General features: G+C 40.0%; 1 protein-coding gene across 4 annotated transcripts in view; it reads left to right on the top strand.

Moving 5' to 3' along the window:
* The window catches only part of LOC128741123 (5-hydroxytryptamine receptor 1-like), a 158231-nt gene extending 134897 nt beyond the window's left edge, over positions 1 to 23334 (top strand). For 3 of the 4 annotated variants that reach the window (XM_053836729.1, XM_053836710.1, XM_053836720.1), the window contains one exon: positions 18271 to 23334. In XM_053836729.1, the coding sequence (XP_053692704.1) occupies positions 19206 to 20612 (1407 nt within the window). In that variant the 5' untranslated portion in view covers positions 18271 to 19205 and the 3' untranslated portion in view covers positions 20613 to 23334. The remainder of the gene's footprint in view (positions 1 to 18270) is intronic. The other variant, XM_053836737.1, reaches the window with a different exon arrangement.
* The last annotated feature ends 1387 nt before the right edge of the window (positions 23335 to 24721 follow it).

The raw sequence follows: 24721 nt of genomic DNA, 5'->3' as shown, positions 1-24721 counted from the left end.
CACACGATGCTAACGATAGTTTTTCCAGCCACAAAATTTAGCTTAGACCGTTACGGTCGGTTGGAATTATTTCTAAGAAGGCCATTACAAATATTTTATTTTGTCCTTCCGGTGTTCGGCAACTGGAGGAGAGTGGGGGAGGAGGGTGGTTGGTGCGAAAAAAAACAAAAAGATTTTTTTTAATCTTGCAAAAAAAGCGTTTCAAGCATTTTTATTTAAAGTTTAGGCATGAAAACCAAATCTATTCTTGCTTTTCATATTTACGTTATTATTTTCCATGCAAAAATCTACGAAAAGAACGCTAAAAACGAGTGCAAATTTTTTTGCCGATTTTCGGAAATTCCATGGTTCTAATTTCCGTTTCTGTTAAGTGCTATAAGCGTGAACTTCGCTCGTATATTGACGTGACAGAAACTTTAAAAAATATTTGCAGTGGCCTAAATAATATTGCCAATATTCACATTTGTGCAATAGTGTCTTGTGAGAAGAACTTCAAAGTTAGGGTTCAAAATTATTGTATCGCAATGTGTTCCGCAAGGTAGTCTCTTGGGATTATTTTTGTTCACTATATCCACTAACAGCTTTTACTATCTACTTGGATTTGGTAGAAGACTGGCATATGCAGTAGACTTTACTTACTTACTGATCCGATGTCCTTAGGGTTTCACCTGCATAATAATGTTCCGTCAACATACTCGTTCCATGATTGTCCGTCTCCAGTGTCTCGAGTGTCCCACACATATCTAGAACAGTCGGTTTTGCTTCACTTGGTCTAACCATCTAGAACGCTGCGGACCTCTACGTCTGGTATCAATCGTATTCGACGCGAACCGGTTATCCGAAATTCTCATAACATGTCGAACCCATTGTATCCTCCCAGCTATAGTGACTTTCTGGATACTGGGTTCATAAAAGAGCTGTGCTAGTTTGTGGTTCATCTTTCTCCTCCATACAGCATTCTCACATACCGTTTCAAAGGTGGTCCAAAGCATTCGACGTTCCAAAACGGCCAGCTCCGTTGAGCATTGTCCACGTTTCGTGCCGTAGAAGACTACCGATCTTATTAGCGTTTTGTACACGATACATTTGCTACGAGTACGGGGTTAAAGCTTACCAAACCATAGGGTCTTCTGGAGTCCTTAGTAAGCATGACTTCTGTCAAGAATACATCCGCGTTTTCCTCCTGCTAACGTAAAGTGACCAGATTTTTTCTCTATCTAGGATTGGGCTAACAACAAATGCGTCGAAGACTAAATACATGAAAGGAAGAGGCTCAAAGAAGACAAGTGTGCACCTCCAATGGACGGTAACCGTTGACTGCGACGCTGCTCGCGAAGGACATACGCGCCCTTGCCTGGTTCGAGCGGAATGTGCTACTGACAATATTTGGCGGAGTACAAACTGAAAAAGGGCAAGTGGCGAAGATGTATGAAACACGAGCTACAGGGACTGCTTGAAGAGATTCCCAGCGTGAGCTGGGCACGTCGAAAGGATGCCGGACAAAAGCGCGGCGAAAACGGTTCTTTTCAACGACTCTTCCGTTACCAGAAAAGAGGGCTCTAACGTGCAAGATGGCTCGACCAAGTTGAGAGCGACTCACCACCTATGAGACGCGCGAGAAAATGGCGATGAGTGACTGAAAATCGAGTTGAATGCCCAGTTCAGCCAGCCCAGTTCTATGCTAACGACGACGATTACGACGGCAGGACATATTGAATGGATTATTTGCTAGTTTGGTTCTCTAAGCATGTAACAAATTAATTTAGAGACAAATTATTACAGAATTACATAAATTTTTCAGTAGAGCGCACTTGTTTCATCTATACCTATAAAAATGGATTTCTGTCTGTCTGTCGGTGTGTTCCTTATAGAATAGAAAACTACTTAACCAATCAGCGTGAAAATTTGCATGTAGAGGTTTTTGTGGCCAAGGAAGGTTCTTATGATGGTTAGAGACCCCCACTAATAGTGGGGGGGGGCTCCCATACAAATGAAACACAAATTTCTGCATAACTCGAGAACTAATCAATCAAATGGAACCATATTTGGCATGTGGGTGTTTTTGGAGGCAAGAATTTTTTCTATGATGAATTAGGACCCCTTACCTTTTTAGCAGGGGGCGCTCCCATACAAATGAAATACAAATTTCCTCACAGCTCCAGAACTAATCCAGCAAATGGAACCAAATTTAGCAAGTGGGTGGTTGCAGCCAAGTTTTTTTTTCTATGGTCGATTGAGACCCCTCCCCTCTTTAGGAGGGGAATTATGACCCCTCTCCCCTTTAAGAGGGGGGCTTCCATACAAATGAAATACAAATTTCCTCATAACTCGAGAACTAATCAAGCAAATGGAACCAATTTTGGTATGTGGAGGGTTTTGGAGGCAGGATTTTTTTTATGATGGTTTGAGGCCCCTCACCCTTATGGTAGGGGGATAAGGACTCTCATACAAATGAAACAGAAATTTTTGCGTAACGCAAAAACTAATCGAACTCGAGAAATTTTAGACTCTTTCATAAAACATTAATCAATAGCAAGACCACCAGGCCGTGGAAGGAGGGGGGCAGCCCCCCCTAGAGATCTCCTCTATCTAGGTTTATTTATTTTCCTAGATCTACTGACCTCTACTACTTTTCTTTAGTTGGGTCACCCCTGCGAAATGGTACTTTCTACGAAAAGATTTTCCGTGAAATGGTACATCCAGCGTAAGGTTTTTCGCGAAATGGTATTCTGCGAAACTCTATATTCCGCGTTATGGTCAACCGAGAATTGGTGTTCCGCAAAATGGTATTCGGCGAAATGGTTTGTAATGATGGCGAATATTTAAATGCTATCCGCTTTATTTTATCAGGCTAAGCAATGGGGGGAGTTGATTTCTATTTTACTGTGAGGAAAATTTGTATATTAAAACACCCATGAACTCCTCAGAAACTCGAGATTGTGATAAAGGTCATCCGAGTTTCAGGATTTATGCACAACACAGTTTAATTTGTGGCAATATGAAGTTTGTCGGGTCAGCTAGTAATTCATAATAAGGAAATTAAGCATTGCGGGACGCGACGGCGATGTTGAGAATAGTGATCACTATGTAGTTCCCACATTTCAACCTGTCGCTCCTTATATTGGGCATATTACCCCCTTGGCATATCTCGATCATCCTCCGTACTGATGTTCTTTCCTGTGCTAACTTGGTATTCTGTCTTTACGTCATTTAGGTGCTCCAGGTCGTGCTGTTCCATCTTTCGATCACCTCACGTTCATCCGATAAGATCTCCCTGTCTATTCCGCAAAATCTATCCAATATCTCGTAGAATTTACACATTTGCAAACAGCGATACAACTGTTCCATGTCCTCGCACTGCTGTCTTCATTTCTGTCTATATCGTTCCACGTTTAGACAAGTCACCTGCTGCAGCAGCGACGCCCGCCTTGTCTAACGTCGTTTGGTATTTCTTGCCGAACCAGTTGTTACGTTGACTCCTTGCAACAAACCTAATGGCGAGTTCCACTGCGCTGCGGTTGCTCTTACGCACTCCCAGCAGTCCTTGAGAGGGATTTCGTTTAACCCTTTCTCACCCGGCAGCGCTTCATCAATGTATAAGATATTTCCCTGATATAAGGAAATCAGCACTGGGGGGTTAATAAGAGGCGAGGGAAGGGGGGGGGAGGGTGGGTTCGTAACAGGAGGAGGAGGAGGCCATAGCTCCGAAATGCCTGAACAATTCTTCATCAAACTTGGCACACATGTTCCAAGACATAAGGGAGTTAGCAATGAAGGGTTGACAAAAAGAAGGGTAGTGGTGGTTTATAACATGGGGGAGGCCATAAGTCTGAAACACCTGGACGGTTCTTCATCAAACTTGGAACACATGTTCCTTGGCATAAGGAATTCAGAAATCAGAAGGGTTGACAAAAGGGGCCGGGGTTCATAACAGGAGGGGAGGCCATAACTCCGAAATCCCTGGACAATTCTTCATCAAACTTGGCACAATTGTTCCTTGTTTCATGTAGACAAATCTATTATCAACGTCCGTAACTCAAACTCTGGAACGTGCACACCGAACGAGACACAATACGAAAATGAACTACGTCAGGTAAGACTTTAGTCATGTTGCCACACACACACATGGCCTTAGTTTGATTGTATTAATTGTATATGCCGCTGCAAGCATTAAATGATTTTTGTTCGAATATATACTTTGTCACACTGAGTAATTCTCGCTGAAACGGGGCCACTACTGACACGAGGTCTTAAAATATTGAAACTTTTGCGCTTAATTGGTTAAAAAAGGTTAAAAAAAAGAATGACACTTTTGATACTTCGAAATAGTGGACCCCTCGTGCGCTAAGGGGCCTAACAGTTTCAAAAAAAGATGAATTTTGAGCAAATTTTGAGCAAACTTTGAGATCTATAACATGTGATATTTCATAAATTTGCCATGAAACAACTAGCACATGGCCCGTAAAGAAGAGGAGCAGGGCTTTCAAATGGAGTAAAAATTTATTTTGGCGGCCATCTTGGATTTGGTCGCCATATTGGATTTTATCAAATAATGGCCGTTTTCACTATGAGCCCCCCAACCGATTTTTATTTTAAGACCACCAATGGAAAGCTGAGAAAAAATGCTATAAGAAACATTCATAAAATTAGGTGTGCAATGGCATTACCTGAATAAAACAACCAGTTATTTGTAGCAAGGTTCATAATTTTCACATAATTTACTAAATCTTCTATGAAACAAACTACAAACGACACAGTTTTGTAAAGAGGAAAGACAGGGCTTATAAACTAAATTAAAAAAAAAATTGGCGGTCATCTTGGATTTGGCCACCATGTTGGATTTTATCAATAAATCACCGTTTCGCCATGATCCCCCAACCGATTTTAATTTCAAGACCACCATCGGAAAGCTGAGAAAATGCTTGGGGAAAATGCTATAAAAAACATTCATCAGGTTAAGTGTGCAATGGCATTAACTAAATAAAGCTAAATAGCATAAAATGTTCTGTAGCGAGATATTTCATTATATGAGCGTTGTAAACTTTGATACAGATAATTAATTGTTTCGTTTATTTAATGCCACTATACATGTAATTTGATGGTTGTTCCTTATAGCATTTTTTCTCAGCTTTCCGATGGTGGTCTTAAAATTAAAATCAATTGGGGGATCATGACGAAAACGGCGATTTGTTGATAAGATCCAACAAGGCGGTCAAATCCAAGATGGCCGCCGATTTTTTTCCACTTCGTTTATAAACCCTATTTCTCCTCTTTACAAAACCATGTCGTTTGTAGTTTGTTTTATAGCAGATTTTGAAAATATCACAATAATTATATGAAAATGATGCACCTTGCTACAAATAACTGGTTGTTTTATTCAGGTAATGCCATTGCACACCTAATTTTATGAATGTTTCTTACCGAATTTTTTCTCAGCTTTCCATTGGTTCGTAAAATGAAAGTCGGTTGGGTGGCTCATAGTGAAAACGGCCATTTTTTGATAAAATCCAATATGGCGACCAAATACAAGATAACCGCCAAAATTTTTTTTACTCGATTTGAAAGCCCTGTTCTTCTTCTTTACAGAACCGGGCCATTTGTTAGTTGTTTCAAGGCAAATTTATCAAATATCACATGATATAGATCTCAAGGTTTGCTCAAAATTAAACTTATTTTAAAACTGTTAGGCCTCTTGGCGAACGAGGGGTCTACTATTTCGAGGTATCAAAAGTGCAATTCTTATTTTTTAACCATTTTCAACCAATTAAGCGCAAAAGTTCCAATATTTGAAGATCTCGTGTCAGTAGTGGCCCCGTTTCAGCGAGAATACCGTTTGTAAACCGTTGTTTCATTTCCATTATAGTGATTTTCATTGAGCAAACCGATGCATAATTAGGGGGCATCCATAAAGTACGTCACACTTATAGGGGGAGGGGGGTTGACCTAGTCGTGACGATTTGTGACGTAGGGGGGAGGGGGGGTATGAAGTTATGTGACGTCACATGAAAAAAAAATCAAATGAAAACTTTATTCGGGAAATTATAATTTAACCTTCATTTTAAGATACAACTATTGAAGGCTTCTATAAAATTAACGTATGGATGGATTTTAAAACAAATAGTTCAATTTTTTGAATGAAAACTTTTTTTTAACATATATGTGTGAACAGGACTCATTTATTCTATATAGTATGAACTCTCCAGTAAGGCTTTACAGAATATGCAGTACACCGATGAAGAGCTGCTTGAGTACCGTCCTACCTAAAAGATTTTTGCAACCGCAAATAGCAGTCGCACAAACTCCTGAAGGGTTACGGGATGCTACAAGAGACTCATGGCAATGTTTTCCCTTGCTATTCGTGCTGAACGCAATCGATGAACAAAAACTTATACCGAAGTTCCACGGCTGCTTTTAAGGTTTCTCGGTATAATTTATACTGCCCCTCACTCAAAAGCTCTCTGAAGGATAGAGTTTAAGCCGCTTGCGGATTAAATTTCGCACCTAAGGTAGTGTTGAACGATTGCATGATTGAATGAATACACAAAATGACAAAATCCATCAGAAAAGTTCTTCCAAGGCGTGTTGCTGCAAGACGTCAGCAGGAAGTCCTGATTTTTTCAACTAAATCAGACGAATTTGAGTGGATGGATGTAAAGGGCGTGGATATGCGCGAAATATTAATCGACGACACATCAGCGACTTCTGAAGCGTATCATCTTCAAAATCCGTGAATCGATGAATTATAAGCTCGAAAATTTTCCTTTTTTTATTTGTTGAAATTCATTTGATAGCTTTAAATAAAAAGGTTGGAATGAATATTTAATTTTTTTGTTGTGAAGAAGGGGGGGGGGGCTGCCGTGACGTGACGTACTTTCTCAGGGGGGGAGGGGTCACGAATGTGTGACGAAATGTGACAAGGGGGGGAGGGGGGTGTTGATTTTGGTTAAAATTTGCGTGACGTACTAAATGGATGTCGCCTTAGTTACGTGACAAAAGGGGAAGCTCACTGGAAAGGAACCGACATGTACGGGGACGAGGAACGTGAGTATGAATGTATGTTCCGCCATAGCTCCGGAACTCCTGGAGAGGAAGGTTTAAATGAGTAAAGGGGTGTGTTTCTCTTGCATTTGGAACGATGGCAGTTGTACCAGTTGTTTTATTTCTGAAAGGGGGAATAGGGTGGCCATTAAAAAGGGGGAGGTTCAAAAACGTAAAAAGGTTTTGTGTCGATTTATAGGGATTACCGACAGATTTACAAGAGGTTGGGGGACACCATGAGAGGAACTGACAAAGGAAGTAGATATATTAAAATGAAAAAAAAAAGGGTTTTGTTTTTTGCATTATGAAAATTTTCGTTACAAAAATAGTGGTGCCTAAGTGACAAAAGGGCTCCTAGTGAGATCGGGCAATTAGCTAGTACTTTAAAAAATTATATCCTAAAAACTGAAAATTAATCATTTCTGAATTACGATCACGATGTTGGTCTAACAAGCCAGTCGTCGTATGTTCCAATCTCTATCGGTTGGATCTCTTTTGATCTACAAATTTTGAAACTGGAAACATGTATATTTTGATTTTTAAAAGTTTAAAAGTTGTGAAATTTCAAAGAAACAAAGTTGCTAAAAATGATGAGTTTTGGCATCACCCTAACTCAGAAACGGCATCTAAACCGGCAAATACAAAATACGGGTCTGAAGTTGTCTAGAAAGGAACAAGTACAGGGTGTGTGACGAATTTTTGCAGTAAATGACATGTTTTAAAAAATTAACACCAGTTAATGATATATGCGAGGAATGTTTTGTGGTTTATTTTTTTTCGTAACATATGGGAATTGTAAATTATTTCATTAAAAAAAAATCGCCTTCCTTTCCAATGACTGTTAATATACGCTTCCAGAAACTGCCGCATGCACATTTTACCATGTTTCGATCCATAGACGTTGTCACCTCGATGATCTTAGCTTTGAGCGACCTCAGCGTGGTTTGAGGCATCCTATTGGTATCCCGCTCGACGACGCTCCACACAAAATAATCCAAAGGATTGATATCGGGGCTGGTAGGTGGGCAAATTTCCTTCTCCCAAAACTCCGGAACAGTTTCAGCAAGCCATTTTTGTGTTTTGTTGGCATTATGAGCAGGTGTTCCGTTTTGCTGGAAGATGAAATGACGGCCAGCAGCAACCTCCTTCATCAACGGGCTAACATTATGGTTTAGGACCTCCAGATGTGCATCGGCTGTTACCTTAAATCCTTGTTCAAAAAATATACGGAAGCATTACATCCAGCTGGCTGGACATTAACTTTCTTGCCATGACGATTGGAACCTGACTACGAACTGGTGCAAGCCAACTGCCGTTCTTTCGATTTACCTTTTGATCCTGACCAAAGTTTTGTCATCAGAGAAAAAAATGACAGAATTATTATGATGAGAATACTTCAACCGACTCAGTTTTCTAGCTTTCTCCAATCGCCATGATTTTGTCGCAGCATTCATAAATTGACCTCTGCGTAGCGCATACGACTTATAACCAAGGTTTTTGGCCATTACTCGTCGGTTGGTGAAAAGTCCGAACACCCGATTTCCTGAGCCGTGGACCTCATTGACCTCGCTGAATTCTTTTTAATCATTCTTTCCACTTTTTTGACCCTGTTCCGTTCAGCGGTAATGGAACGGCACTTGTATGCCTTCCGGGTAGGTGTGTAGGATAGCTTATCACTTTCCCAAGACTTCTTTGTATAGTACACTGCTCTTTCCGACACTTTTACCGACAGAACTAACTTCTTTACGCTTGCTCCGGCGCGCAATAAAACTACGACGGCTGATCGATTATTTTCTTGTTTCGACATTTTTCCGTTTACTCAACATTGTTTGTTTAAATCTGAAACCCAACAGTATAAGCTATTCAGTGCTGCCAGATATATCTGACTATTGTTTCGCAAGCATGAGAAATTGCTATTTGACATTTACTGCAAAAATTCGCCATGCACACTGTACACACAAAATCTGAACCAAATCGGAGTACTTAAGAATTTTGATGTCTTTTCTATGCTGAATAAGTAAATTTTTAGGTCTCACAAAAAAGTCGATTCGAACATTTTATATTTTTTTTCACTTAAAATGCTTCAAAAAATTCATCGAAATACCGCAAATTAACTAAATTGAAACTGCTTTCATTCAGGCACTGTTGAGTTCCCCAAGCGGCTGGCAATTCCGACGCCACTGCTTGTCGCTGATAGAATAATTGTTGTGTCAGCTCAGCTAACCAGTATCAGCCCACGGGGATGTAAATGTCACTGAATAATAAGTGTGCCGTTATCCGCCTTTCCACAGCTTGAATACAAATTTGTTTACCATCTGCACAGCTGTTGCCCCCGCAATGATGGGGCGATGAGTAATTTAAGATTGTTTTGAGTTTTAGATTAAGCTGCGGATAATTTTAATTGCGCGACACTAAACTTTGAATGAAATTTTTGTTTGTTTGTTTAATCCCTGACATCTGTTCTGTTCTGTGCGTTGAAGGTGAAATTATTCAATTTTGAAATATTACCATTGTTCTCATACCCAGGTGGTGCAGTTTTGTAGTTGCTTCCAACAGAAGTTTTCTTTTTTGTTTTGATAATCTCGCTCAGTCGGAAGTCCGTTCCAGAGCAGTCAGCAGTCCGGTGGAGATGCAGGTATCCAAGACAGAACAAAAAATCACCTCACAGCATAAATTGTGAAAACATATCAGCAGGGGGGAAAACACCTAGAATACACAATGAAGCGAGAGCAGCTTTTTTTCAACAGCAGAGTCAGTAAAGGTACATTGCAACCAGAACATCGACCGAGTTGCACGAGGAATATTGTTTAGTAGAAAAATATTTATTTCAAAATGTCAAGATGATCAGCCGTTTGCAAATTTACTTTTTATTTATTTATATTTGCATAGTAGATTATTATGTATTTTTCTACCATTATGCACAGAATCTTGACTTCAAGTAAAAAAAAACATTATTTTGTATTTTTTTGGGGAAAGAAACGATAACGGTTAGAATGTAAAGAGGTCCTGCTTTGCTAGCATTTCAAATACTTTCAAGTTCGAAAAAAAGCTGCTAAACTTGAAACGGACAAATATTCTCTCACCAGCTTTAGTAAAAGAGGCTGTAAAGTTTTCAAAACTCTTCAATGTTCGACAGCAATAAGTTCAAGCGTTGTACGTGAAATTCCTAGCAGACAGAAAGAGCCGGATGCGATAACTTTTCGAAAAAATGGATCTCCTAGTACGGACACGCCCGCTGGAAGGAATGTGTCCGTTTCATTACTCCTAACCAGCTGAGACACTCCGACCGAGGCACACAGCGAAAGGCACTTAAAACCGCCGTGGCTGGAGTGGAACGGAAAACCGTTCAGTCCTGTTACTGGAAATGGCATTCCTACCGCGTTCCTAGAATTGTTGCCCGTTGCCGCCGCCGCCGCTGCCGGCGGCCTGTACACACAGCACAAGCTGATAAAAAGTTTCGCACCTCCGACCGTCGACGGTGCCCTTAAATTTATATATGGGTCGAGACCCACTACCCGAGTTGCGCGTGTTGAAGCCCGGTTGAAGCCGGAAAATGACAGCGGAAAAATGATACGATTTTTCACATACCCACCCACACGCACACACCCGTTCTGCGGCAACCTTGGGAAGCGTCTGTAAGGCGGGCAACTTGGCGCAAAAGGACACCCTTACGAGTAGCGAGTCGCAATATATTTTCATTAGTACCAGCAGGGAGACTCACTTGGAAACGGGTTTGTTTGTGTTCGGTAGTGGGCCCGAAACAAGAATTTATGGTGCGCTTAAAATACGACAAGAAATTAAAAACAGCATCTTTAGTTGGGAAATTGCTCAACGATTTTACGGTCAAGGGTCGGTTTTTCGCTATCATTCTCGGCGAAGTAAGAAAATAATAACTTTTATTTAGTTTGGACTATTTTTCACAACCGGATTTTCCAGCAAAGCACATATTTCAACAGTGTAACGAGTAATGTTTTTTTTCGGTGCGAACGAGTGAGTTTAAATTCTATCCACCTCGACCGTTTATCATAGTTTTAGGTGGGGGTTGTATTTCCGTTTTTTTTGCCCTCCACGTTCCCTTGCTGGAAGCCTGTCGCTTAAGTGCACAAACCAGGTTCACCATCACTAGTACTACTAGGAGCACCCGCATGGTGGCATTGTGAACTTTTTCTCCTGTGTGCAACATCCGGTTTCCTCTGCTACTGCAGAAGGCCAACCAACAATGGTGCAGAATTTAAAATGTTTTTCGTGTTGTTGCCTTTCAGAGTTTGTCTTTTTTTTCTATTCTCTCTAGAAGCTCTCCTGTGGAATCGTTTTTTGTTTGCGCAGGGAATTCTACAGCAAGTGGCGGTAATAATTAAATTAAATTAAAAATTAAAAGTATCGCGTGAGATTACGGCAAATGGGGCTAGTTTTTATGCACATCTACTGTGACAACGTGTCGCGACGGTTACGTTTCGAGACAATGTATGAAATTGTGCTGAAAACAATGTTGTCAGGATTACAGCTGCAGCGGAACACCGTTTGGCAGTGGTGGGTGGTTAAGGTTCAAAGAAACATTTTCACATTAACTAGCGGAAACGAGGGCTGCCATTCCTTTTTGTGTTTATAATAAAGGACAAAGTAATTTGTCATTGAAACAGGTTTTATTACTTTCGGTTTCCTAATGCTTCGTCAGCTTTTTTTTCATCCGGCAAAACATCATTGTGTCGAAGTTTATTCTCGACGCTCACAAACGAAATGGAGTCATTGAGTGACATATCAGAGCTGAGCGATTAATGAACTATAATTTCACTGGCTTGTTGCTCTTGTCTTTCTATTCCATTTACCCAAGGTTATGACCAATAAATAGTTATATACCATTTACAGTTGACAAAAACAACAGTCGTTGTTTACTTTTTCGTTCATACTGAAACATCAATACTCTGAGAAGTGAAGGACTTTCTGGTGCAAAGAATGATAAACTGGATGAACTGGGAAACAGCACTGCCAGACTTTTCTGAGGAAGATCCGTAGTTCAATTACGGATATCAATAGAGAAGCAAAACCCGCCCAAATGTGTGATCACTCTTTATCACATTTGTTTTATAGATATTGCTCTTGATTGTATTTGGAGAAAATTAGTACTTTTCGAATTAAACAAACATTAATCTTTGATCATTCTCCTTTCATCTATGTTTTCCATCTCTCATTTTTTATTTTCCCTCGTGTATGTTTTCGGTTCTGTGGTTCGATGGTTTGCTCTTTTTAACACCTGCCTCTCTGGCAACTTTACATTGTTCTTTTGTCTTTTTTCGGCGATTTGTTGTAATTTTGTTGTTGTCTTTTATTGCGTTCTTGGTTGCTCTTAATTGCGTCTTTTTGTCTTCAGTTGTAGTCTGTTTCGGCATTTCTTGTCGCTGTTTGGTTGTCGTTTAAGCGTCTCTTCTCTTCATCACCTTTTCTGTATCTATTTATAGCCTTTCCGTCGTTTTTGGCATTTTGATGATCGTTTGGATCATTTCTCTGGCGTTTATCCGGTGTCTTTTGATAGTATTTTTGTTGTTTTTCGTATTTATTTTCATTAGCTTTTCGCCTAGTTGTTATCACTTTTTCGTCATCTTCTCGCCGCCACTTCGTTAACTTTTTGTCTTCTTTTTGCAGTCTTTTCTTCGTTCTTATGTTATCTTTTCGTTTTTTTTTTGTGGTTTTCTTCGCGTTTTCGGTGTCTTTATGTCATCTCTCTGTTGTATTTTTTTCACATTTTCATGGTAGTTTTACCAGCTTTACGTCACATTTCCGTCGTTTGTTCGTTATTTGTCGACTCCGTTTTTGTCGTTTTTTTTCGTCACCTTTTTCAACGGCTTTTTACCGATATTGTCGACGCCTTTTTTGTTGCTGTTTTGGTACCTTCATTTAGGCATCGTCATTTTGTCGATTTTTTTCATTTTTTGTTGTCTTTTCATCACCTTTTCGTGTTGTCCGTTTGCTTTGTTTACTTTGAAGACAACCAAAACTGCCTCAAAAGGTGATCATTAAGGCTGTCACAGTGGCTCAATGTCCTTCCGGCTTATAAAAAAGACAACCTAAATGTTAAATAACAATTCTAATGATAGTTTTTGTTTGTTGTTTGTTTATTAAAGACACTTAACACCTTTCGGAGCATTCGTGTCTGATAATTCGTCTCTAATAATAGTAATTCTCGTTAAAACGGGGCCACTACTAACACGAGGTCTTCAAATATTAGAACTTTTGTACTTGATTGATTGAAAATGGTTAAAAAATGAGAATTATACGTTTAATATCTCGAAATAGTGGACCCCTCGTTCGGCAAAGGGCCCAACATTTCATGTGATATTTTTAAAAGTTGCAATGAAACAACTAATAAATGGCACGGTTCTATAAAGCAGAAGAACTGGGCTTTCAAATGGAGTAAACATTTTTTGGTGGCCATCTTGGATTTATCGCCACCCAGCCGATTTTCATTTTAAGACCACCATTAGAAAGCTGAGTAAATATATTACAAGGGTAAAATAGGGTATGCATTGGCATTAACTAAATAAAACAACCGGTTATCCGTAGCAAGGATCCCGGTTTTCATATAATTATTGTGATAATTCCAAAATTTGCTATAAAATAAACTACAAACGACGCGATTTTGTAAAGAGGAAGGAACGGACTTTCAAATGAAGTGAAAAATAATTGGCTGCCATTTTGGATTCGGCCGTCATGTTGTATTTTTACATAGCTTTCAGCTTTCTGATGGTGGTCTTAAAATGAAAATCGGTTTGGTGGCTCATGGCGAAAGCGGCGATTTTTCGATAATAGCCAATATGGCGACCAAATCCAAGATGGTCGCCAAACATTTTTTATTTAATTTGAAAGCCTAGCTTTTCTTCTTTATAGAACCGTGCCATTTGTTAGTTGTTTCATTGCAAGTTAAAAAAATATCGCATGATTCTATATTCGTTCTTCTGTTGTCGTCCTTTTTACATATTTTACAAAATTCCGATGAAAATGTATGCAACTATTAGTCAAAACCGGTTTTTCAACCATGAAGTAAGCATCCTGGTAGAGATGAACCACTTTGATAATAGTGGAGTGCCACATAATAATCCAAATTCGTGACACTTCCTCTGTAACCACGAAATAGTATCGTAATCCAATCATAGAGTGAAAATGGCAGCTTTGGTCCCTACCACTTTTTTACTTGGAACGCATATGCTGTGCTACCGACATATTTTAAGAAAACAAATCTCTGAAACTATTCACGTTTGAAACCCCTTGTTTCTTAGTCAACCTTTTAGTCATGAATATCAGCTGATGCTTCTTCTCCAACAATAACGTGTTTACCTTTGTATATTAAGGATGCAAACCGTTCCGAAAATTTCAAGTTTCGAACAGTTCAGTAACATCCTGTCTGCATACACCCAATGCATGGTAAACAAACTGTATCTTTGAGTTTTACGTTCCTAACATCCAAAATTGAGGTACGTACTTGGACACTTCACGGAAAAATCGACCAAAATCTAGCTCCGAAAGCACTCCGAAGGCTTATATTTCGGAGTGTCTAATTTGTCGTATTTCTATTTTTATCCTATCTAGTGCCTATAACGGGAAAAATAATCCCAATGCAACTCGGAATATCTCCGTCAAAAGCGGTACTGAATTTCACTCATAACGGGTGGCAACTAAAATTTTGGAATTTTTTTCTCAAGATGTCAAAAAAAAGAAAAAGATAGAAGATCTGATTTATCGAAATTGAAGATACATTATCCATTGTTGAAAAAAAATTAATGTACATTTGAAAACGGTCCGTAATCGGCTTTTCGGCGAATCTTTCGTTACACATCGAAACAGGAGCGCTGTACGGCTGTCATGTCAACTTTGCGAATGCATCTCTTGATTCTACCAACCAATTGTTTGCAATTCGTGGCTCTCCAGTTATTTTTGTACACCAAGGAACTCAAAATCCCGAAGAAATCTTCTATCGTACTGAGATAGATTTTTCGGGTCGTGGTTTTTGGGTAAAAATGGGATCGAATGGGTATTCAGGAACGATTGTGTTTTTTTTTGGCGTAATGCGATGATGCTCTATTCGGTCAAAACACGTATTGTCCATTTGCATGACGTTTTTGTATAAACGGGATCAAAATTTTCTTCAAACATTCTGCTGGTGCATCTTAATTGATAGTCAAACCAGAGGGCTTGTTGTTGAAAAAATGAGAAAGAGAACGATGTCCTTCTGAGTCCATAATTTTGGCTAGTCTGCCACTACCTTGCTTGCGAATAGTTGTTGGGCATCTTAGGATATGGTAAATAGTCGAAACCGCAAGTTATTCGCTATTTAAATGTTGTACCGTACACTTTTTACCGAGATTTCTATCGCAGTTCGTAGAAGTGTACAACGTGCTCCCGAAATACTTCTTGTTTTGACACCATTTTTAGCATAACTGGGGCAAGCATGAACGAAACAAAAAATATTAACAAAAAGAGGAGAGAGAGCCCAGCTAGCATTTTAGCTAGCATGTATATAAAAGTTAAAAATCAGCATTACGTACATATATACATGCTAATAAATCGTTTTTGATGCGCAAAATTGGCATATTCGTGGTATTTTGGAGGCGATATACGTGATGAGGAATAAACATTCGCATTAAACCGATTACCGATTAAACCCGATCCGCTCTGTACTGCTATACGATTTTGTGCTGAATATCATATGAATGTCAGCAATTATCGTTATATACGACTGAAAATCAACTTGGGGGGACTTTATTAAGCTTTAATTACGATTTCAAATTTGTTAAGAGTTATTTGCGATAATTTTCGGTTATTGATGTACGATTTGGTGCTAGCTGATTTCTCTTAGAGCTCGTTTGTTGTTGAGCATAAGAGCCGCGATAAAATTCCAAATTTTAGTTGCCACCCGTTATATTGTTTGATTAATTTTTGCCTCAATCTGATTCGGTTCTTTTAAAGCAAGTTGAATTAAAATGAAACGAAATTTAAAGCAAATGCTGCCAAAAGTCTGATTGCAAGCACCCCGATTTTTGACGTGGGGAACATAAAGGTTATCCTTCCGTTACTCGCGCTGTTGTATTTTGTAGAACACTTGTAGATTTTTAGATGCCAATTTGTTTTAATGTAACAGATCGATCTCAAACCAAAATAAACTTATTTTAATAATTCAATTTTTATTTTAATAATTCAATAAACTTATTATGAACAAAATGACATAATTATTCAATACATTAATGCGTTAAAGTGTTCAGCAAAATAGATGAGCCTAAACCGAAATCGCAAAAACGATGCAAGCGGCGTGTGACCGCACTTGGTCCCTACCGGAATTTTCTCTTATTTCTTCATAAGGGAAAATGGTTTCTATATACAGCAAAGTTATTCAGCAGTTGATGGTCATTCCGTAGGAGTGCAAAAGTTCATAATTTCGGGATTTCACGGCGCTAGTGTATGGGCTAGTTTTCTGAATGTGTTCTATCTACGGAATCTGTTTATTTGTAAGATCCTGTTTTCAAACAATGTTTTAGTGGACCAAAAATGCTAGGCTGACGAACGGAAGTATCCAATTTTCGCACTATGTATCATCACTGTGGAAAAAACTTTCTAAACATCCTGTCCAAATAAATCAAAACACGACATTAGCCCTACTTTTTAACCACTGATGCCCTACTTTCTGCCAACAGCAGAAATGTTACCATAGTTTATGTGATGAGATGTTTTATGTGAAAAATATTTAAGAAAACATAATAACTGCTACAAAAAAATTTAATCAACAGGATGCTACATCATTTAGGAACGATAAAAGAATCTTTCCGAATGCTGCAACTTGTATATGGCCGCAATTGTAAGATGCACAATTTACAGCGGGCTTTGGCGCCGCCTGGTGACAAACTTATAAAATTCTATCCCCCAAACGAAAGGTCTTAACCTATTGATTAACTTTGCTGAAGACAGTAACTTTCTGTATAGCCAGGATTCCGAGATATTCCGAGATAAAGAGTGTTGTACAAAATACAACGCGCGAGTATCCGTGTTACAAAAGTTGGCGCGAGTAACGGAAGGTTAAGCAAAATAGTCGCCTGTGATTTGCAGCCGGAACCAGAAAGCTTAATTGGTGAAAGAAAGTTGATCTCAAGACTAACAGGTTAATTGCTTTAATTTTGCACATATTGGATAATGCAAACTCGTTGAACTGAAAAAATCTGCTTATCACTCAAGGATGCAACATAATTATTTTTTTGCCCTTTCATATTTCGAAAATTTTTGAATGAGCGGGGCAACATTAACTTTTTTTCAAATTTGCATAAGCCTAATTATTTTTTGTCATGTTATGTTTTGTTCCTGTTTTTCCGTCTCTTAATCGTCGTCTCTTCATCAACTTTCCTACATCTATTCATAGTCATTTCATCAAATTATTGTTGTTATTTCGATACATTTTCGCATTCTTTTGACGTAGAACTACGTCTTACCGCAGGGTTTCAATTCAAAATTTGGATCCAGGCTAGCGTCACGAAAGAATGAAAGATTTTGCCCGTAATAGCTCTTCCAATTCAGAACGCATTTTGTTGGTTCGCATACCATTCGGTTCATAAAAGATGCAGCAATTGTGTGGTTTTCATGGAAAGATTGTTTTCCAATTGTTAGATAATGAAAATCAACGAAAACTTTCAAGGTCGCATTTTTCCATACATTTGCCATGCGATAACTTTGTTTCACAGGCACGATTATTACATACACCAAGCGTACTATTGCTACTGTTGCTTCAAGAAGAAGAAGAAGAAGAAGAAAAAGAAGAAGAAGAAGAAGAAAAAGAAGAAGAAGTAGAAACTTACGACACTTGTGTAGCCCCGGTTCTGAAATTGGCCAAATTGGCACAAGAACTTTTGGATTATTCGTTAAATCCATCCAAGAAATGATGAAACAAGAAGTGGCTTTCCTTCTATGACGGCAATTAGCAATAAACCCTATCAATTTTACAATTGAGTATTCTATCCGAGTGTTTGAGATTTAGTACTATCATAAGTTTGAATCAAAATCTTCTAATCCTTTATATTGTAACTAAGCACTGGAATTTTCATCAAAGCTGACATACGACTTCTAATATAATATTCATTATTTTATTTACGAGAATGAAACCGCAAACTAATCGACAATCCGGATAGTAATTGCACCTATCTGTCGTTAAGTCGTAACGAACTAATCACTCCTCTCGCTTTTTCTTCCCTCTACTTTCAGACGGCGATAATCAATCTAGCGCTAGCGCACTGTCAACCCGTCCCGGCCCTTCCAAGACAGCTTGAAGCCACGGCGGGATAACAAAACCGGACAGATTCCGGGTACGTCGTAAGCAGAAAAATGTTCTCGGTTGCCGGCAGCTTCGGTAGTGAACGCTTTTGTTACTACAGCACAGACAGTGGATGTGGTCTGGCTGCGTTCTAGCTGGCTGTGTGTCCTTCGGTTGTCCGGTGAGAGCATACCAGCCGGATGGCGGTCCCACCCACCGAGGGTGATAATCAATTATTATAAAACCGATCCTCGACGTCAGGGCGGAGGAAAACCTGTCGCAAGAAGAAGGACGATAGTAATAAAAGTCATCCCTTGTTCGGAAAGTTTGATCAATTCCTAGCATAGTGCCATCTGTAGCAGCAAATTGGCTTCGATGGGGAATTTTCCGGTGTCTGGCAGCGCTACACATGGCACCGTTATGGATGGGCTAGTGGTATCTCATTTCAAACCGTAATTAATAAACTGTGAGAATCCAGTCTAGCCGGTGCCGTCACGGTCGGGTTTCCCATTAAAATTTTAATAGGATATGAAAAGTTGACTTGACGACATCCCCGGGAGTGTAGCTGTAGATGATAAGGTGAAATTTTTATTCATAGAACTCTATCCTCGGTGCAAAAGGTTTTGTCGAGATCAAAGAGCGAATGATGCTGTAAAGATTAAAGTAAAAAAAAGATGTTCAGAAGTGCGATACCGTTAATGGAGCATCGGAGCATGTTTAGAAATATACGTGTTAGGAGAGTAGAACCACAGTTAGTCCTTTGAACTGCACTCAAACACCAAGCACACATCACGCGTACTTGTAGAATAGTACAGATAAAACAGTAACACGAAGAGACCCTCCAAGCAATTATCGCAAATTGAAAGAGCCACTTCTTGGTCCTTATATGGACGCTAGACTAGGCATTTTGCGGCTTGTTAATGAACTCAATATTGGAAGCCAGCATCGCGTATCTTCGCCGAGTGCCAGTGCTGTTCCCGATTTTGACATTTCGGCGGTTCCGATCGTCGGCGGTAGTATCCAAACGGTAGCACCTTTCGCCCTGTTGACCCTAAATCAAACCTTGAGTCACACCGCAGCCGGCGCTAGCGGTTCCGGTGGCTCAAATGCGCTCAGTTCGGCAGCTGCCAGCACGACGACCACCACTGCCGGATCGATCATCGCGTCGACTTTAGCCGGCAAAGCACTCGATCATGAGCCGGAGATCGACACCATCCGGAAGGTGATCATATGTATCGTTTTACTAGCTGTGATATTCGGCACCATCGTCGGCAACATCCTCGTATGTGTTGCCGTCTGTTTGGTGCGCAAGCTGCGAAGACCATGCAACTATCTGTTGGTTTCACTGGCCGTGTCCGATCTGTGCGTTGCGTGTCTCGTAATGCCACCCGCTTTGATGTACGAGGTCCTAGGCGAGTGGAATTTCGGTCGAGTTTTCTGTGATATCTGGGTATCGTTCGATGTCTTATCGTGCACGGCTTCGATATTGAACCTATGTGCGATATCCGTCGATCGGTACTGGGCCATCACCAAGCCGTTGGAGTACGGCGTGAAGCGAACTCCCCGTCGGATGATGCTTTGCGTGGCACTGGTCTGGCTTGCAGCGGCCTGCATTTCGCTGCCACCGCTGCTTATTCTAGGCAATAAGCACACGATCGGCGAGGGTGCCGATCAGCGGCCATTTTGCGCCGTCTGCGAAGACGTAGGTTATCAAATTTACGCCACCCTGGGGTCGTTCTACATTCCCTTGGCGGTAATGCTTTTTGTATACTATCAGATATTCCGAGCCGCCCGACGAATAGTGAAGGACGAAAAACGGGCCCAAACAAGACTGGAAAACTCCCTCGCAGTGGATAAAAACCAAGCCATGCTCAAGCCACCGGAACCGGAAGCGTCCGCTGGATCGCCCCACCAGAAAAAGCTTCGTTTTCAGCTCGCCAAAGAACGAAAAGCGTCTACCACACTCGGTATTATTATGTCCGCTTTCACTGTGTGTTGGCTGCCGTTCTTCATCTTAGCTTTGGTGCGGCCACTCATGGACGACGATTATCCGACCCTGTCGTCCTTCTTCCTGTGGTTGGGTTATGCTAACTCATTGCTCAATCCGATTATTTATGCCACTTTAAATCGTGACTTCCGCAAGCCGTTCCAGGAGATCCTCTACTTCAGGTGCTCTAACTTGAACATCCTGATGCGGGAGGACTTCTATCACAGCCAGTACGGAGAACCTGGCTCACAGCGGTTCGTGCTGGATAATGAAGGTCAGCAGACGGCGCGGGAGAGCTTCCTTTGAAAAGATACAATCAGTGCACCGATCGGCACGAAAGACGACAACTGACCGAACGACGGACAGGACCGAACGACCGAAGCAAGTTACCTGCACCCACTCATAGTTCCGTGCTAGCAGTAGCAACTCGTAGTTGTAGGATAGCTACTAGTAGTAGAGCAACAGTAGTGTGTAGTAGTTTTAGCTGTAGTAATAGTAGCTTCCGAGAAGTGAACGCGCGATGAAAACCATCCTGTTCAGCAGTGTAAGATAGCGTTGTGAACCGTAAACGTTGTAAACCCTGGGCGGTTAAGGCCTAAATACGCTAATCACTGAGGAAAAATTTCGATGGAACGATAGTTCTGGGAATACGCGAACGGACGCCATTTGGGCACGGCGGTTGCAGTGCCAGATGGTGACCCGCTTGTGACTGACAAAAAAAAGGCTCATTTTAGCTATGTAAAATATTAGGGAATTTCGATATGTAAGTGAAAGTTATTAAATTAATAATGTTTCACCGTGTGTGTGTGTATGTGCTCGTTGATCGGCAACTAACGGTATTACTGGCGGTTACTATCAGGAAGTGGTTGATGTGGGTTTACTAGTATTAGTATCTAGTATCTAGAGGGTCAGCGTGAATACACTTACACCCTGGAATCAGAAAGCGATAGATGGAGGTGTAGTTTTATGTTTTTCATTTTTCAGTAGCACAACAACAACAGTTGAGAATGCAGTTAGAGTCGTGTTATTTCTATTAGAGTAACATTTTGATAAGTTTCATAAAATTTTAAACGCTTAAAATCGTTAAAATACTGGTGGTAAACGTTGTGGAATCATTTAAACTTGGAGTGGCAGGATCTTTGAATGACGATTATTTGTAAAGTGGTTGATTCGAGAAAGAGATTGACAAGGAATTTCAGTAATTCGAAGTTGTCATCATTGCTCAGGTGGAGGTCCCCTGTGGCATCCCAAGTAACAATTCTAAAGCTACTTGGTTTTACTTGAATTTTATAATGGTTTTATTGCGGTATTAATCATTACCTCTGGGTTTATTATGGTATTGCGCAATACCAAAAGGATACGAGCTCAAACACACTTACAGCTTGCTGGAAAACCATAATAAAACTGTTAAGAAAGCAAATTTATTGTGGTTGCTTATATTACAACATTAAAACTTGTTGGCTGCACCACGTCTCTTATAAAGTTCCCATAAGTGTGGCCTAGCAATACAAAATGGCGCATCAATCAAAATTGATCTTATCGCGGTAACCGCAATAAATCTGTTAGTTTTATAGAGCTATTAAAAGGGAAACACCCTAAACAAACTGTTTTTTGCTGCTATTATGAAGAATACCAAAGTTTAATACCAAAATCATTGTTTATGCGAAGTCATATTGCCGTATTATAGTATTTTGTTTTAGCACGCAAACAAAAATTCACCAAAGCAAAGTGTTTTGCAGAAAGAAAGTTATTATCAATTAGTTTTCCTGTCAGAGGAAGCAACTAAAATGATTTTGCTAGAAATTAAGATTGACTAACTGAATATTTTCAATTTGTTAAAACAACCAGCTTTCGAAATTTGCAAAATTTCACTGCCGCGCTGATTTTATCGACCTATCGAATCAATATGCACGATAAAATTAAATGCGCACATGCTGCAAACCAACGAAATTGCTTAAAATTTAATAAATATTCTATGGGATATTTTATTCTGGTCGCTATAAACCAAATCATTCAGAATGATCTGTCAGTAAATCTTAAACTTTTCTGCTCACGGATATATTTTCAAGTTGACAAAGCTAGGGAATTTATTTCGCTTTTGCCAGAAAAGCGAAAAGCTTTATTAAATTATGGCGATGGCTGTCAAGCAGCGAAAGCTTAACCGGTTTTATTGCTGATTTCAGCAGAGCGTGATACGACTACTTGAGCTTATAACCTGATTCTTATAGCGGTTATGAAAACATTCTGAAGAGTGGGCCACCTGGTCAGAACGCAGTTTTATAGCGGTCATCAGAAATCTGGTTCTGGTGGAGCTCATAGTTTTATTAGCGGTTTTATGAAATTAGTCATGAAAACCACTACACAAACGTAATAAAACTTGGAATTGTTACTTGGGATGTATTGTATACATAAATTATCCCTATTCAATTCGGTTTACAGATTGTATTTAAGAACAGTGATCGAAAAAATTTACAGTCCTTCATGAATGCCAATAGAAAATTCATTCAGCGCATAAAACCGGGATGGCAAGTGGTGTATCTGGGTGCTGGGTTATTTATCGCCAATTCGTTGAGCATCTCGACACAACCAAATCGGCTTCAACCTGGTCGAGCCATCTAGTAAGTTGGGTCTCTCTATTCCTAAAGGCCCTCATACGCGTACGAACATGTTGATAGAAAATGTTGGTGAATTCATGTTCAGTCAACACTCTCGCCTGTGTATGAGCGCCTCAAACCAAGCAGGCAAAAGAGCATGTTGGGCTTGTCGCTCTGATATATTAAATTATTTAATACGTTTTTTCGGGAGAGGTTTTCAAATCTCTTCAGAATCCACAATCAGCAGATTCATCTTCGATGAAGTAGCAAGGTATGAGGGCGAAGTTTCTGAAGGTTTTTGAAGGTTTATCATTCTAATAATGAGTTTTAAGAAACCGACATTTATTCAAAAGAAATTGCGGTTGACTGTGACCAGTGTTGCGAAGCCCGCACTTGTGTGGGCTAATTTTCTCACACACGCGACTCGTTCTAATGAACACACCGTCATAAGCATCTCTTTCGGACTCACGCTCTTGTTTATTCATGCACTGCAACGACTTTTTCGAGTGTGAAGTTAGCTAACAGCCACGGTCGTCGCTCTCGCACGTTATTGCAGCCTGAGCAAATGATACCGATCACTCGCGAGGACTCGCACTCCCATCCGCGTGTTGAATCGAAGGCGTAAGATGAAGAAGAAGATAAAAAGTAATACAAAATCTGTATCCCAGTGTCCCGCTAGCCCTCACGGGCAAGTGGCTGCTCACGAGTTGTTTGCCTCGTGAGTGGTTATGCAAAAAGACGCTACGAGACTGTGGCTTTGCGAGTGTGTAGGTAGTAGAATGTCTGCACACAGCAACGCCGGCTGTTTTTCGTTTGTTCTGGGGACGCCATTTTGAGAATTTGCGTGGAGCGACAAATTGGCTAGCGCCGGCCCTGTTGGCACATCTGGCATTTTATACTGCACGTTGTTATTTACTAGCTTTTTAACAACTTATTTGCATTAATTTGGTTTCCAAAATTCTATTCAAATTCTTTTCGTCGGTAATCAGCTTTAAATAAGCGTTTTAGGCACTATGAGAGGATTAGCAATAAAGTAGCTGTATATATTTGCTTCCTGTACTAATATTTTTCACGAATGGCTTATAAGGCCTGCACCAGCCCCCTGTGTCGCCGGAAGACCAACGCGACAGTAATGTTTAGCGTTCCATGCTGACTTGCTTCTACCCGTTCGCTACTAAACTAGCTCGTATCCCGGCTGGTACCACTTAAGCTGGCTGTCTGGTACGTGGATTTTCTTCGTTATTAAATTTAGATATAGTTTCGTTTCAAACTGGGGAATTTTAAGTTTCTATTTTTATGAGTAAAAGAAAAAAATCCAATTCATTCTATTGGTATGGTTTGGCTTCATATCGAGCTGCAGTAAATAACTGCGAGAGTGCCCTGGGCCCAAAATCTGACAGCGGGCTCAAATTAAGCAGCTGGCTGTTCAGTTTTTATTAGAATTAGGACGGGTTGAGCGTATAATTCAGACCTAAATGTTGATTTTTGATTCCAGAGGTGCTATAATACTCAATTTGCTCTCCCCAGAGCGAGGGTTATCAACGATAAATTCGAGCAGCACCTAGTGGTAAGATTAATCTATATTTATTGACTATTGACAACTCTTATGCAACAAATGGTGCTCGACATACCTAACTAAAATTTACAACAATGTAAACAATCATTATTGATCATAAGTAGTAAAATACTCTGTTTTTGGGAACGGTACAGGTATTCCTAATAATTTTATTTGGACTTGCAACGTCGTTTTCGTTTAGGAAATTGAATATCATACAGGAAATTAGCTTACAAACATGACGGTTTTCTTCAGTACAAATTCCT

The sequence above is a fragment of the Sabethes cyaneus genome, chromosome 1 (genome assembly GCF_943734655.1).
Source record: "Sabethes cyaneus chromosome 1, idSabCyanKW18_F2, whole genome shotgun sequence".
Lineage (NCBI taxonomy): Eukaryota > Metazoa > Arthropoda > Insecta > Diptera > Culicidae > Sabethes > Sabethes cyaneus.
This window is presented reverse-complemented; position numbering and strand designations above follow the sequence as displayed.